At 39.7% G+C, this 16,270-nt stretch overlaps 1 protein-coding gene across 1 annotated transcript in view; it reads right to left on the minus strand.

Moving 5' to 3' along the window:
• LAMA2 (laminin subunit alpha 2) overlaps positions 1 to 16,270 on the minus strand; it is a 633,073-nt gene that overhangs the window by 132,835 nt on the left and 483,968 nt on the right. Inside the window, exons 36-40 of the mRNA XM_038760171.1 lie at positions 8,931 to 9,042; positions 6,225 to 6,387; positions 4,229 to 4,439; positions 1,694 to 1,810; positions 799 to 962 (exon numbers count right to left, since the gene is read on the minus strand). Of these exons, the coding sequence (XP_038616099.1) occupies positions 799 to 962; positions 1,694 to 1,810; positions 4,229 to 4,439; positions 6,225 to 6,387; positions 8,931 to 9,042 (767 nt within the window). The remainder of the gene's footprint in view (positions 1 to 798; positions 963 to 1,693; positions 1,811 to 4,228; positions 4,440 to 6,224; positions 6,388 to 8,930; positions 9,043 to 16,270) is intronic.

Consider the following 16,270-nt stretch of genomic DNA (forward strand, 5'->3'; position numbering starts at 1 on the left):
AAAAAGGTTGCTTTCTGTGGTTACTGATAAGCGTCTAAACCTACAGCTTCCAGATTTTTAGTGATAACAAGATACATTTTTCAGTGCAAGTGGGGAGGAATATATTTAATCTTGAAACCAAACCCAAAAATCTATACCTTTAATGTGTTCCCCTGTACTGATGGTGTTTTCTACTCATTTCCCAAAAAATACCATATTCACTCTTTAAATTGGCTCAGTTTTAATACTGCACCTTTGTTAACACAACTTTAATGGTACTGCATAAATGCTCTAGAGATTTATCTTTTTTTTTCTTGCATCACTCTCATAGGTGTGAAATTACGACAAAAAGTATTCTGAGAATGGCTATTACAAACACCCACAGTTTATAAATATTGCAATAATCTGCAAATTGCTTTCTTTATTTTAATATCAGCACATATGCATTTTCAGGAGCCACCAATTTCATCCTCAAAATTGGTACCATTCCTGTTTAAAATGCTATTATTCTTGAAACTGCTAACCAGCACACTGCAGCATTTTCCCAAATAGAGCAGAAGTAAAATTCATCTTTCGTTAAATGTAGCCATGAGCCATGTACACCCCCTACCAACCTCCGTGATTTGCATCCACTTATACCACAGACTTTTGATGCTTCTCTGTGTAGCTTTACCCCAATGATCCTAATTTGACACCCCAGATAGAACTGACAGCTTTCATATTTTGAATAGCCTTGATTATGACTTTGAAAGTATAGTAATATTCTCTTCCAGAACCAATCCCCGGATATTTAGGAGTCACTGACAGTGACTGACGTACCCATCCAGGACTGCAGATGAAGCATTCAGTTGGGCTGCATGGCTTTCAGCTTGTACCACTTTCTCTGGAAGCTTTCTATCGTTTATCTCTTGGGACAGATCACCTATTTTATCTTTAAGCTCTTCAGACATTGTGGGCAACTTCAGCTGAATGTCTTCCACGTACTGCCAACCAGAGAAGTAGAGAGCTTAAATGTTCCTGAATGCAAGCAATAACCCTCATACGCTAATTTCTCCACGAGATATAATTATCTACGCTCAATTCTTTAATTAAACTTCAAATGAACTAATGGAGACAAAAAGGCAACACAGTGTTAGAACTGTTTTTGGATGAAAGAAATTAGAAAATTCATGAAGCCAATTTTCCACTAAGAAGAACTTAACTACCTTAAATACAATGCAATCCCTTATTTGTGAATAATAGATCTGATAATCTTTTTACACCATTTGCATATCTATCCAAATATATATTCACATTTACAATGATTGGGTGAGTAAAAAGGAAAATATCATGACTGCTTCCAAATTTTCTTCTCACCCCTATTCAGTTATGTGCTTACTCAGATATGAATGGCATGCCGTGGAAGGCAAGGGCCTCTTTTACAATGTGGAAAAGATGAGAAATATATTTTTGGGAAAGGTTAATCTGCACATTTGAAAGGGTAGTGGTGTTATGGCTTATTAGCTACCAATCTATATATGTCCATAAGATGAATGTAAAACATTACAATTGTTGGAGGAAAAAAACTTAGTTTCATTTATATGACAGTTTCCTTGAGCTAGCCTTGGATGAATTAGGTCAGTGAAGTTATAACTACATAAGCTCATCTTCTCTTCACTTTTACAAGAGTCTTCTCCACCTTTAAAAGAGCCTGTTGGCTTTCTGGCATACTCACATCTATTATAGAGCTGATTTCATCTACAAGACGGTTGGCTTCACCCAGTATGTCATTCCCCTCTTTTAAGGTATTTTCAGCTTCTTGTTTGCCACTCTCTACAGCTTGCTTCTTACTCTGCAGCAGAAAGAAAATGTCAACGTGTCAGATGGGCTGAGTGGTGACACCAACTTCAAATGCCCCAGGACTCGGGTGCCAAAAATAAAAAAAAAAGTTTGAAATCTTTGAGGACATCAGAAAATTGCAGAACCTTGGAATGCTACTTCACTTCTCTGTGTCGTGGTTACCTCATCTGTAAAATGGGGATTAAGACTGTGAGTTCCAGGTAGAACCTGACTGCTTTCTACTTATCCCAGAGCTTAGAACAGTGACTGGCGCATAGCAAGTGTTTACCAAATACGATAAAAAAGGACTTAGTACAGTGCTCTGTGCACAGTAAGAACTCAATAAATTTCACTGATTAATGTGATGACTAAAGCCTAAAATTAAGCCACTATGCATGCTTTACAACAGTGAGGCCTTTACTGACTAAACCTCCTTTTCCTTTTCTTCTACTCCCTTCTGAGTTGCCCTGAATCGCTCCCTTTATTCATCCCCACTCCCAGCCCCACAGCACTTATGTATATATCCATAATTTATTATTTAATTTATGAAATATATATAATATATAATTTATTTGTACTACTCTCTATCTCCCCCTTTAGACTATAGGCTCATTGTGTCCAGGGATTGTGTCTGCTCTGTATACATTAAGCACTCAATGAATATGACTAATTGATTGATTATGATTATTATTTATGCAATTAGCACCATGCTAAGTGCTGGGGGAGATTGAAAATAAGAAAGTCCCTGTCACTCAAATGGCTCACAACCCTTGCTGGAGGAGAGGCGATAAACCCACAGCAAGCACTTGGTCAATGTCAACAAAGAGAGAGAGCAAACCCCTAGGAAAGGGAAAGGTAAGTAAAGGGAGGAGGATTTTTACAGGGCTACCTTATCCTGGCCCCTATTAACAGTAAGGCCTAGGCCTCAGTGTACCAGGCCAACATTATTGAAAAATTCAATCACAGAGAGGCATGGGCCCTGGAAATCAATAATTTTAACTATCCTTCTCCCACCCGACTCCCTCCCAAAATATAAAAACAGATTGGTTTGGAACCAAGGACACTGAAGCTGGAAGATTGAGTTTCCTTAATCATAAAAAAGCAAACAAAAAAACCCTGCCCCATTGTTCTCCTGAATTCAAGTATCTGAGGACTGACTGAGAGTGTGAGGCCTTGAATTCCACTGTCAGGTTAACCTATCACCAGCCATGCTGTCTGTAAGGTAAACAGTGAGAAAAATGGGTTAGAGTGGAAAAAAACCCACCTGGATTTAGATGAGGACCAGTGGAGATTTTGATTCTTGTAGGGGGAAAGAGATATCCTCACTACTTGAAAAGAAAGGCATCTTTTTATACCAATCTAAAAAATTGCTGATGAAAATTGGTGCTGGGACTGAGGCCAGATTTCTGGGACTTAAGAAAAAAGCTCATGAAGAGACCAAGCTTGACCTATTTGTCTGAAATTTAGCTCTGACAGCTGCCATTATTATTTGTTTTGCACTTTTTGAGACTTTCCATTTAAAATTAAATCAAAACCTGATCTAGCACTTCCATGAGATCAATAATAATAGATGCAACAAAAACTATTTTTTTTCATTGCTACAGTTCTGAATTCACCTCATGGGGAAGGGCAAACTTGTTCTTGCTTATTGGACAAGAAATGATTTCCTAAGAGTTAAAGAATGACAAGGTTTTGACTTTTCACTACTGATAACATTTTTACCCTTGGCTCCTGGTGATATGAAAGGAGGTTATGGGGATGCCACTCATATTGCCTATAGGAAAACTACTATTGTTCACACTGCATTTTCATAAGCCCAAGAAATGTTAATTCTTCAAATTCTCTGGTATTTCTAGATTGACCCTAAAGCTAAAGTTAATGGCATGAAAATAAAATTGAAGCATTCTTTCTCCAACTGCAACATGCTTTTCAGACTCAGGCATGAAGGGTTTCTGATTTCCAATAGGCAGTAAGCTCCTTGTGTACAGGAATCAGGTCTATCAACTCTACTATATTAACCTGTACTATGCGAAACAGCATGGCTTAGTGGATAGAGTATCGGTCTGGGAGTTGGAAGGTCATGGGTTCCAATCCTAACTCTGCCACTTGTCTGCTGTTTGACCTTGGTCAAGTCACTTAACTTCTCTGTGCCTCAGGTACCTCATCTGTAAAATGGGGATTGAGACTGTGAGCCCCATGTGGGATAAGGGACTGTGTCTAACACAGTTTGCTTGTATCCACCCCAGCACTTAGTACAGTACCTGGCACATAGTAAGCACTAAATATTATTATTATTATCCCACACAATAAGACCTCAATAAATAGCATTGATTGATGGGTTGATTTTGTAGTGAATTGGAGTTTCACATGCTCCCTTTGGAGATGCCTGTTCTCCCACTACCCATTGCCAAATTGATCCCTTGGAACTCACCTCCAAAACAGTCATATTTTTCTGGTTTTCTGCAGTTAAACCTTCAGCCTCTCTGATTTTATCAGTGGCTTCTCTTAGAAGGTCTCTGGCATCATTTACTTTGCTTTGGTAATCTTCCAGTTTCTCCCGCACCTCATTCTCAAGTTCTTCGCTCTTTACCCGGGGTTCTCCAAAGAGTTTCTTCACTTTCTTCAGGAGGGCTTCAGCAGCTCTGCAGTTCCCCAACCCAAGAAAAGGCACTAAACCCATATTCTGACATAAACATTTGAATTGGGTTAAGCCTGAGGTGTGAAACCGTCAAAAAAAATGCAGGCAAAAATATTAAGCAGATTCACTTATGCACAGAAGCAACACTAAGAATCAGTCCCTAAAAATCACAATCAGTTTGGTAAGAATTTGAGAAAAAAAATACAAAAACCATAGCCCTTAGCAGAAACATTAGAATTGTTTCAATGGAAAGGTTTTTTTTTTTTTTCCAGCCATTCCTGGAATCTGACTGATCAAGGGAGTTTGATGAATCACTTCACTTGTCAAAAACCATCACCTCATTCACCGTAATGAGACACTTGGAACACTTGCTCTATTCTCTTGAATGAAGAGGGCTGAATGTTGATATGCCTGATTTGAGGCTGTCTCAGAACAGAACTTCAGTAAGCTACTGCCATGGTTACTTTGATATTATGACTCCTATTTTTCATTCTCCTTTGCCTGGGTCATCAAAAATGCCTGGTTATAATCTTTTTTTCTTTTCATTTATATTTTTCTCCTATATCTGGCCTGTAATTCTGCCCCAGGCAAGTCACTGCCTTTGAGGAGAAAAAGACCTAGTATTCTCAATGGATTATTGCCTCAAGGGTGATTTTTAAGTATTGATTAGATAGCCTTAGCATCTTTTCTCTGGAGACCTCAAAATGTTTCAATGGTTTAAAGGCATTAAGACCATTTTAACTACTCTGGTTAGTGTTCTTAATCAGTTCCATAAAAACAGAGTGGTATGTGAAAGAGGGCTAGAGAGAGGCTAAAGTAGAGATCCCTATAGAAAATGATGTAAAGGGCAAATATGTATTCTAAATTTTTTAAGCATATATATATATATAATCTATATAGAGATATATATATATATATATAGTAAAAAGAGTGATAAAGCATGATAAATATGGTTACCTAATCAAATAGTAATAGGAATATATATCAATAAATATTTTGAACTTGAGGCTTTCTGAGTACAATGCTTAATTTTCAAACTGTAAGCTTTCACATAATAATAATGACATTTATTAAATGCTTACTATGTGCAAAGCACTGTTCTAAGTGCTGTGGAGGTTACAAGGTCATCAGGTTGTCCCACGTGGGGCTCACAGTCTTAATCCCCATTTTACAGATGAGGTCACTGAGGCCCAGAAAAGTTAAGTGACTTACCCAAAATCACACAGCTGACAATTGACAGAGCGAGGATTTGAACCCATGACCTCTGACTCCAAAGCCTTTGCTTGTTCCACCGAGCCATGCTGCTTGTCTAACCAGACCAAAGGAACCTAAATCTAGCATACTAGATATGTTAGAGAAGCAGCATGGTGTAGTGTATATAGTATGGGCCTGGGAATTAGAAGGCCATGAGTTCTAATCCTGCCTCTGCCACTTCTCTGCTGTGTGATTTAGGGCAAGTCAAAAAACTTATTTGTGACTCAGTTATCTCATCTGCAAAATGGAGATTAAGATTGTGAGCCCCATGTGGGACAGGGACTATGTTCAACCTGATTATCTGGTTTCCATCTCAGCACTTTGTACAGTACTGGGCACAGAGTAAACACTTTCCAAGTATAATTTCTATCATTATCATCATTATTATTAATATTATAGATACTTGAGGGCAGGCAAACTGAACCCTTTTTTTTTTTTTACTGCATCCTCCCAAGTGCTTGGTACAGTGCACTGTATATGGTAGGTTCTTTTAACCAGTAACAAATGAATGAACATTTGTGATTTGTCCACTCACACCAACTCATCCTGGGCTATTTCTTGTTGGGCATCCAGATTTTTCCTTCTTAGTTTTGCCATCATCTGATCGATCTCTTGTTGCAGATCCTGAACACTCTTCTCTAAAGTCTTGTCCTGGACTCCAAGAGTTTCATTCAGTTTCACAGCTTTCCAATTTACAGCTGCAGGAGGCAAAAATATATATTTTTAAATAAATAAAAATGACATCTGCAAGTAAAAGCACTCAGCATTGTTCACCACCCCAATACTCAGAAAAATGCAATTTTTGCCATAGGTATTCTTACAGTTAATTCAGTCTAAAGTAATACACGAGAAACTCTAGAGTGTTCTGTAGAAAAAATTAATTGTTTTCAGGTCCAGTAATTAAAACATAATGCTCTTATATTCACGAGAAAAACTCTGAAGGAAAAAAGGAATATGACCCTTAAAATGTCAGAAGATAGTATGAGACATAAAGCACATGGACTTCGGCATAACAGTCAATCTTTAGAGAAATACAGATTCATATTTTGACTGGAGTATTTTGAGAAATTGAAACTAGGTTCCCGAAGATTATACAAATCATACTGTTAAGAGTCCTGATAATTAAGGTCTCATTGCATGTCTCACAAACTGGTTCTCTGTGTATAACCTCTTATGAGGCTCTGAGTTCCATATATATTTAGGAATTCACTATTTCAAATGATGCTATCTTCCAAGGTTTAGAATTGCAAGAGAAAGTTTTAGCATTGAAAGTTTAAGGCAAGAGAAATGTAGAAGAATTTTCCATTTCTCAGTGTTTGTAACAAAGGTTGGCCTGGTCAGAAGATTTCCATTCATTCATTCATTCATTCATTCAATTGTATTTATTGAGCACTTAATGTGCATAGACCATGTACTAAGCACCTGGGAGAGTACAACAATAAACAGTCACATTCTCTGCACACAACAAGCTAGATGGGGGAGAGAAAGATATCAGTACAAATAAATAAAATTACAAATATATACATAAGTGCTGTGGGATGGAGAGATGGATGAAGTGCTATGGGAAAGAGCAAAGAGAGCAGGACAGTGCAGTGCAGAAGGGAATGGAAAATGAGGAAATGCGGGGCTTAGTCTGGGAAGGCCCCTTGGAAGAGATGTGTTTTCAGTAAGGCTTTAAAGGTGGGGAGAGTAACTGTCCATCATATTTTAGGAGGGAGGGCTTTCCAGGCAAGAGGCAGGATGTGGGTGAGGGGTTCGTGGTGAGACAGGTACGATAAAGGCACAGTGAGAAGGTTAGCACTAGAGGAGAGAAGTGTGCGGGCTGGATTGTAGAAGGAGAGACATGAGTTGAGGTCGGAGGGGGTAAGGTGTGGAGTGTTTTAAACCCAATGATGAAGAGTTTTTGTTTGATGCAGAGGTGGATGGATAACAACTGGAGTTTTTTGAGAAGCAGAGTGACATATTTTTGTAGAAAAATATTCTGGACAGCAGAGTGAAGTACGGACTGGAGTGAGAAGAGACAATAGGCTGGGAGGTCACCAAGAAGGCTGATGCAGTAATCCAGGTGAGATAAAATGAATGATTGTCACTAATTCTGTTATATTTTACTCTCTTAAGTGCTTAGTACAAAGCTCTGCACACAGTAAGTGCTCAGTAAATCAGTTGATTGATTGGTGGAACTTTTGCCACTCAAAGGTCAGAATTAGAATACAAATTAGTGTGGTAGAAAGATGGGTCATTTCTCGTTGTTTCTCATTAAAAATGAATGGGTGGACAGGAACGTCTTGGGTCTCCTGTCCTGAGGGATATCTATACCTTAATGTATATCTGGCTCTCTACTTATCTAGGAACATTCATTGTGAATTTAGGCAAGAAGAGCCACATTTTGGTTTATTTAACAGATATTGTCCAAAGTACTCATTAAATGTCACAACCCAGAATGACTCTTCCTGCCTAATTTCTAAATGTTCTTTCCTTAATTAGTACTCATTTGCAAAGATGACCTCTCTTCATGTTGGTAATTAAGAACCAGTCTTTGTTCTGCAGTTTCTCTTTTCTCTAACAGCTACTCCTTCTGGGTTCACACACACAAATGGTTTCTAGCCTTCCACTTTGATTCTCAATCACATTGATAGTTGCCAAATGCTATTGCCTTGAGGGATCAAGGCTGGGGCAAGCTACTTCTTATGGTTAGTTGTTGCCTCTGAATTCCAAGCAGCAGATGTTCCTTTACAGCAAATAGCAGAATGTGTTAAAAGTCATTTTGAGAAATAAAAATGTAACTTCAATGCATCAAGAAGAATGATAAAATTATAGGGGCTATTTCCAAATGAAAATCTTTTTACTCACCTTGTACAAAACTGCAAAGCATAAAGTGCCCATTAGTTATTGAATCATAGCAGCTTGTTCTTTGAATATTAGAGCATTCCTAAAGCAATGTGGCAACTTTACTGGTATTCTGTGCTTTTAATTATCAATTCACTAACTCAAGTTACTAATATAATGCTACAGGTTGCAACTAGCCTAATACCTACCTTAAATTTCTTAACAAAAATATTTCCACGAACTCAACACTGAAATCCTGCAGTCATCTAATGAAATTCCCCTCTCTTCTCCCTTTCTCTTCCCATCTTTCCACTTCCCTTCTCTTTTTCAGTACATCCTTTGCTCCTCCCACTTCTCTCATCTTTTTTTGCCTTGTCCAGATAAATAATGAGTAAATGATGTATTTTTTCAATACCTTCTGCATCCTGAACGATTTCATTGATCAGTTTTTCTAGGGTCTTTGCTCTCATATTGGTTCTCTCAGCATCCTGTCCAGTTTGTTCACCATCTGATGTCACCTTGGTAGCCTAGAGAGCCAGGTTTAGGAAAAGAAAATGATGACCGAGATGAAACTGGATCACGACAATCTACTACCGGTTGTATTTACTTCAAATGAGACTTTGGACCAACTGAAATCATTGCATTATTGATTAGATGTACTGAAAATGACACCTGCTGCTCAAGTTCACAATTACACTTTATTACTTTTGTCACTAACCAAAAATCAGATGGATGAACCTGTATTCTCTGGGAACCTCTTTCAGGGATGAAGAACACACAAGAAAAGGAAGATTGAGATTATGCTTTGGAATTTTGAAGTCCCCTTGCCAAAATATTTTAATGGAGTCTTCTGAGGGTACTTGCTATCAATTTGACATGATTTGATATAGTGTTAGAAAATAGTGGTGCCCAGGAGTAGCTATCTCACTTGACGCATCACTGAACTGAAGGCAGTCTATCTACATAAGCATTCTGTTACAGGTAATTTTAAATCAATTCATTGATAAAAGAGACAAAAGAGGAAAGCAAGGGGGGAGTTGCAGTTTCAGTCACAAAAGAAGGAAATGACTGGTGTGTAACATATTAGAGAAATCAGTACAGCAGTGACTAAGAGTATATAAATGATTGATAAGTTCTACAAAACAACATCAGTCCCACAGGAGCTGAACATCAATCACCAAGCTCTGCAGAAAACTCTCCAAACATGACTGGGATATAGTCTCACCTTTGCACTTAAATTCACAACATCTTTTAACGTCTGCAATACAATTGCAATACAGTTCAGATTTTATATCTGTGAGACCAAAGGAATCTGTGTAAAATATTGCTCACATAAGTAGAAGGAGTGCTCTCCTCTCAACATAATGTATGTTTACATTAAACAATTAGGTAATAAACTCCTCAAGGGTAGGAACTAACTCTTCAATATTCATGTTACGCTCCCAAGTGCCTAATGCAGTACTGTGCTCACAATATGTACTTAAATATGGATGATGATGTGATATTCCCCTAGGTGAACACAATTCTCGTTCATAAAGAGACTTTTTGATCATATAATCCTGAAAACAGAGCTCCTGGAGAGCTCTGATTCTGGTACAATAAATGAATCTTTGCTTTCCTACACTATGTCTCCAGCATCTTAGGTTTTCTGGAGAAAATATCATTCTTATTGCACAGAAGAGGATTTTAAAAGGGGAAAAAGCACGTGGAGGGCAATAGTCTTTAAGAGTTGTATGTATTGTACTAAACTGTTTCCAGGGGATTTAAGAGGCTTAGTTTATTAACATTTATAAAGGTTTTTGAGGTATTTGGATAACAGATGCCAAATAACTCTAAATATTTTCATGTTATTTCTCCAACTGTGTACAGTCACATCACAGGGTGAAGTAAGGAAGAAGGATAAAAAGGCTTTTGAGGTTTATATCCCTCTTTTGAGTTAGCAGCTTCATCAGCATTTGTGGAGAAATTAAGGATGAAAAATGAAAAAAAAATAAAAGTTTTTAAGAGTTGAATAATTTAGATCAGGTGAAATATATCATGATAATCACACTGAAGAAAGAAATCTTGCCTAAAGCTCCTTAGTTGCACAGAATCCCTTCTGGAGGCTTTCTTCTAAAAGCTCTTCCGTTAGTTTACTTTCTTCTTTGTTTTCCTATTCAAGGCCCTGGAAGGGTAGAAACCTCTGGAGTAGCTGGCAGTTCATATTCATTCATTCATTCAATTGTATTTATTGAGTGCTTACTGTGTGTAGAGCACTGTACTAAGCACTTGGGAAGTACAAGCTGGCAACATATGCTCACACATGTCTTTGTCCTGCCCTATCTTGTGAAAAAGCAAGCGTTACTGAGCATTTTGAGTTTCCTTAACGGAAACAATGCCCAGATGGGTTCTAAGCTGGGTCCCAGTATTCCAGAACCCTCAACTACTAAAGGGTGATTGCATGGCTGTTTTCAAATGGCACGGTTATCTCAGCTATGGCCTCAGTTACCTCAATGTAAAATGGCGGTTAAGAGCGTGAGCCCTATGTAGAACAGGACTGTGTCTAACCTGATTACCTTGTACATGCCCCAGTGCTTGGAACAGCACTTGCCACATAGTAAGCATTTAACAAATACCACCATTATCATTATTATCACATTTCTTGCTGACCCTGGATTCACTGTTGCCATTTTTTAAATCTTCCTGAAATCCCCAGTCCCTTGGGCTTTGATCTTTTTTAACTCCCAAGAAGGTTTAAGTCTATCTGTTATTGGGAAATGTGACTGAAGTAGCAAGAATTCCACCCCTTTTGTCCAAAGAATACTTGTTACTTTTTGGAGAGACAGGACGGAGGAGTATGAGGTAATGGTAGGCGTTGTTTTTTTTTAAAGTATATTTGTTAAACAATCATTATGTATCCAACATTTTATTTTTTTTTATAATGACATTTACTAAGCACTTACCATGTGCAAAGCACTGTTCTAAGCGCTAGGGGGATACAAGGTGATCAGGTTGCCCCACAGGGGGGCTCACAGTCAATCCCCATTTTACAGATGAGTTAACTGAGGCACAGAGAAGTTAAGTGACTTGCCCAAGGTCACACAGCCGGCAATTGGCGGAGCCAGGATTAGAACCCATGACCACTGACTCCAAAGCCCGTGCTCTTTCCATTGAGCCACACTGCTTCAATGTGATAATAATGGCATTTGTTAAGTGCTTACTATGTGCAAAGCACTGTTCTAAGCACTGGGGAGGGCACAAGGTGATCAGGTTGTGCCACGTGGGGCTCACAGTCTTAATCCCTGTTTTACAGATGAGGGAATTGAGGCTCAGAGAAGTTAAGTGACGTGCCCAAGGTCACACAGCAGACGTGGCGGAGCCGGGATTCGAACCCATGACCTCTGACTCCAAAGCCCGTGCTCTTTCCACTGAGCCATGCTGCTTCACCTTGTGGACACTGTGGGCATAGTCCATTTCCCACATGATGCTCATAGTCTTAATCCCCATTTTACAGCTGAGGAAACTGAGGCACAGAGAAGTGAAATGATTTTCCCAAAGTCACAGAGCAGACAGGTGTCAGAGCTGGGATTATATTCCAGGTCCTTTGATACCCAGGCCTTTGCTCTTTTCACTAGGCTACACTGCTTCTTGTAGCCTAGTGGACATAAGAGGAAGATTTAGTGAATTTAGAGAAGCAACATAGGCCCGGAAGTCCAAGGGACCTGGGTTCTAATTCCAGCTCCTCCACTTCTTGGCTGTGTGACCTTGGGCAAGTCACTTCACTTCTCTGTGTCTCAGTTCTCTCATTTGTCAAATGGGGATTATGACTGTGAGCTCCATGAGGGACATGGACTGTGTCCAACCTGATTAAACTGCAGCTATTGCAGGACTTAGTTCAGTGCCTGGTACATACTAAGCACTTAACAAATACCATAAAAAATAGTGGGCACATTGGTGTGCCAGGGTGGCTGTCAATCCCATGATGTCCTACATCTTTCCCCTTTGTTGGCCTGAATCAACTGGCCAATGGTGTGCGCAAAAATATGCCAAACTATTTCCCATTGGTATTACAGATTTTTCTTACGGGAAAGAATAAAACAGAATACCAACCATAGTATCTTCTGCATTCATCAATTTATGTAGAGTATATTTGTCAAAGTATGGCTTCTCCCTACTGTCTGTTTACATTCCATAATGACAAGGATCAAATCCTTTACTTCTTGGGAGGCAATGAGCACTTGTGGAAAAGCAAGGGCCTGGAAACCAGATGACAAGGGTTCTAGTTCCGGTTTGGTCTCAAGTCTGCCATAAGAGTTTGGGCAAGTCTTTTAACTTCTCTGGCCAGTATCCTCCCCTGTAAAATTGGGATAGCATTTTGCTATCCCTCCCTGACCTCAGGGGAACATTGGGAGGTCAAAATTAGATTTTGGATATGAATTTGCCTTGGAAAACTAGAAACAGTATAACTATTCTAAAATGGACAAAGGCCAAGGGAAGGGAGGCTGGGTGACCAGGAAGCAAAAGACAGGAAATTGGGGAGGGGTTAAAAAATGATCATGAGGCTTTCCAATGTTTAATTCTCCCATTGTGTGTATCCCTTCTCTATTCCCCAACAGTTACTTGGGAGGATTTGGCCATCTAATAGATTTCCCAATTACTTTAGTCCTTCAGGGAACACTTTGAGATGTCTTCTGAGATAGTGAGAGACAGATGTCAGTTTTCCTGTTGTGTTTTACTGTCCTTTTGGGCCTTAAATATATCTCTGCAACTCATAGTGACACACAGTAGTAGTAATAGTAGTGGTTTTGCTTGAGCTCCTACTTGGTGCAGTGTAGTGCACTACACACTTGGGCAAGTACAGAATAAAGTGACACATTATCCACCTCCAAGGAGCTTATACTCCAATGGGAGAGACAAATATCAAAATGTAACCAGGAGTAGTCAAAATAAATAACTGAATTCACAATTAAAGACATGAGAGTTGGCGATGGACATGAATAATGCCTATTTTGAGGAGTTTTTGCTTGTTACAGCTATACATAGGAAAGCTATGGAGGGTTCTGAGTAGAGGAGAAATGTGGGCCGAGCAGTATAGATTAGAGTGGGAAAGACGCAGGGAAACCACTGAGGAAGCTGAAGCAATAGTTTTGCCACTCCAAGACCAAGACAGTACTACGGTGACAGGTGTTCGGATGGAGAGGAATGGGCAGATTCAGCAGAGGTTGTATAATGAGGTGGGACAGGCAAGTGATAGTCTTGCAGGTGGAAGTAAGGTCTCCACTTCGTGCCTCCTCCCTCAGTGGCTGGGGAGTCTGCAATCCATAAGGTAGAAGGACATTCTTCTAGACTGTAACCTCACTTTGGGCAGGTAATGTGTGTACAAACTCTTGAATTCTCCCAAGCACTTAGTACAGTGCTCTGCATAAAGTAAGCACTTAGTAAGTACCATTCATTGATTATGTCCCTATATATTGGATCCTATGCCATTGTAGATACAAATGCCTTTAGCTCTATATAATGGTATTTGTTAAGCATTTACTATGTGTCGAACACTTTTCTAAGCACTGGGGTAGATATAAGCTAATCAGATTTGATACAGTCCCTGTCCCACATGGGACTCACAGCTTAATCCCGATAATAGAGATGAGGTAACTGAGCCACACAGATGTGAAGTGACTTGTCCAACAGACAAGACACAGACAAAGCAAACAGAAGACAGAGCCAGGATTAGAACCCAGGTCCTTCTGACTCCTAGATCCTTGCTCTCTCCACTAGGTCACGTTGCTTCCCTTAGGCCATGCTGCTTCCTGCTACACTGTTACACTGAGTACAAGCAGCATGGCTCAGTGGAAAGAGCATGGGCTTTGGAGTCAGAGGTCATGGATTCAAATCCCAGCTCTGTCAACTGTCAGCTGTGTGACTTTGGGCAAGTCACTTCACTTCTCCGTGCCTCAGTTACCTCATCTGTAAAATGGGGATTAAGACTGTGAGCCCCCCGAGGGACAACCTGATCACTTTGTAGCCTCCCCAGTGCTTAGAACAGTGCTGTGCACATAGTAAGTGCTTAATAAATTACAAAATTAACTAATTCATTAACCATTTGGTGACATTCTATTCCAAATATCATGGATTCACGAATCTGGGTGTTAGGAGATCAGCTATTACAGGGTAGAAATCCCGTTATTATCATTATTACCTCCAAACTCCCTGCTTCTACTGGTGGATACTGAATTCAGGGCAGGTGAGATCATCAGTCTGACCCGGAAATTAAGTTTCTGATGATCTTTAGTCAAGGAGGGTGGAGCAGATATTCATTCAGCCAAGGGAAGTTAGTTTTAAAATGCTGAGAGTTAGGGGATGGTTTTTGCCTCTAGTGTTACTGCAAAGTTTTGCAAGTAGCTGAATATAGGGTAAATCCATGCAGTAAAAATGATATCAGATCACACAGAAGGTGCCCCATTAAAGTGATGGGGTCACCCATTGAGTAAGACAGATGAGTCTTGGTCCTGAGATGTCAGGATTGAGAATGTGCTTGGAGGAACTGATTGAAGCAATAGTGGATTGTGCTGCATCATTCTCACTCTCTAGTCCCTGGGGCATGGAGGGAGGGAATATGAGGGCATGGGTAGTAGCTGAATATATAAAATTAAATGTTCAAGCAAATCTACATATATACCAGCAAGAGAAACAAATTGCACAGTCCCTGATAAAGTTGTTTTTTTGTTTTTATGTGAAGCCCCCATTCTCAGCTGAAGTTGGTACAGCATAGTGCCAATGTGATTCCTTAGGGTCTCAATCTAAGCGACGGGTGCCTTGGTAGCTATAGCAACCCACATTACCACGTTAGCCAGCTATTTTTAAAGATTTCTGCTGGATCTTTCCACTCCCCCTGAAAGCCCTAGATGATTTTATTTATAATATTTGTAAAGCACTTACTATATGTCAAGCACTGCTCTAAGCATTGGAGTAGTTACAGGTTAATTAGGTTGGACATAGTCCCTGTCCCTAAGTAGGAGGGAGAACAGGCTTTGAATTTCTATTGTACGTTTCAGGAAACTGAGGCACAGAGAAGTTGAATGACTTGCCGAAATCACACAGCAGGTCAGTGGCAGACCTGGGATTAGAACCCAGGTCCTTTGACTCCCAGGCCTGTGCTCTTTCCACTAGGCCACACAATTCTTCAGTCCTAAGGCTTTGCTACTGATGACATTTCCCTAAGAAGTACTCTGCTACTTGTGGAGTCAGAAATAGAACTCAGGGCTCCAATTTCCCATTCAATACAGAAGTAACTCAAATGAAGCATATACTACAATCAGTTGAGAAGAAAACACTTTTGATAGATTCAGGTTAGGCCTATGGAATACACTGGCACAAAAGTCAGGAAAACAAAATCCTTTGGAAGTATTTTAAAAGATCACAGTATTAGTTATTTGTGGTATTTGTTAAGTGCTTACTATGTGGCAAGCACTGTATTAAGCACTGGGGTAGACATAAGGTAACTGAGTTGGACACAGTCTCTGTCACACATGAGGTTCACAGTCTTAATCCCCATTATACAGATGAGGTAACCAACGCTCAGAGAAGTTACTGGATAAGTGGAGGAGTCAGGATTAGAACCCAGGTCCTTCTGACACACAGGTGTGTGCTCTAACCACTAGGCCATGCAGAGCAGTGAGTACTGTTCAGTCACCTCTGAGGCTGTGAGTCCTGGGCCCAGTTCTATGCCAACCCCTATATTCAGTCTGTCATCAAATCCTACATTCAGTCTGTCATCAA

This window comes from Tachyglossus aculeatus, chromosome 2 (assembly GCF_015852505.1).
Source record: "Tachyglossus aculeatus isolate mTacAcu1 chromosome 2, mTacAcu1.pri, whole genome shotgun sequence".
Lineage (NCBI taxonomy): Eukaryota > Metazoa > Chordata > Mammalia > Monotremata > Tachyglossidae > Tachyglossus > Tachyglossus aculeatus.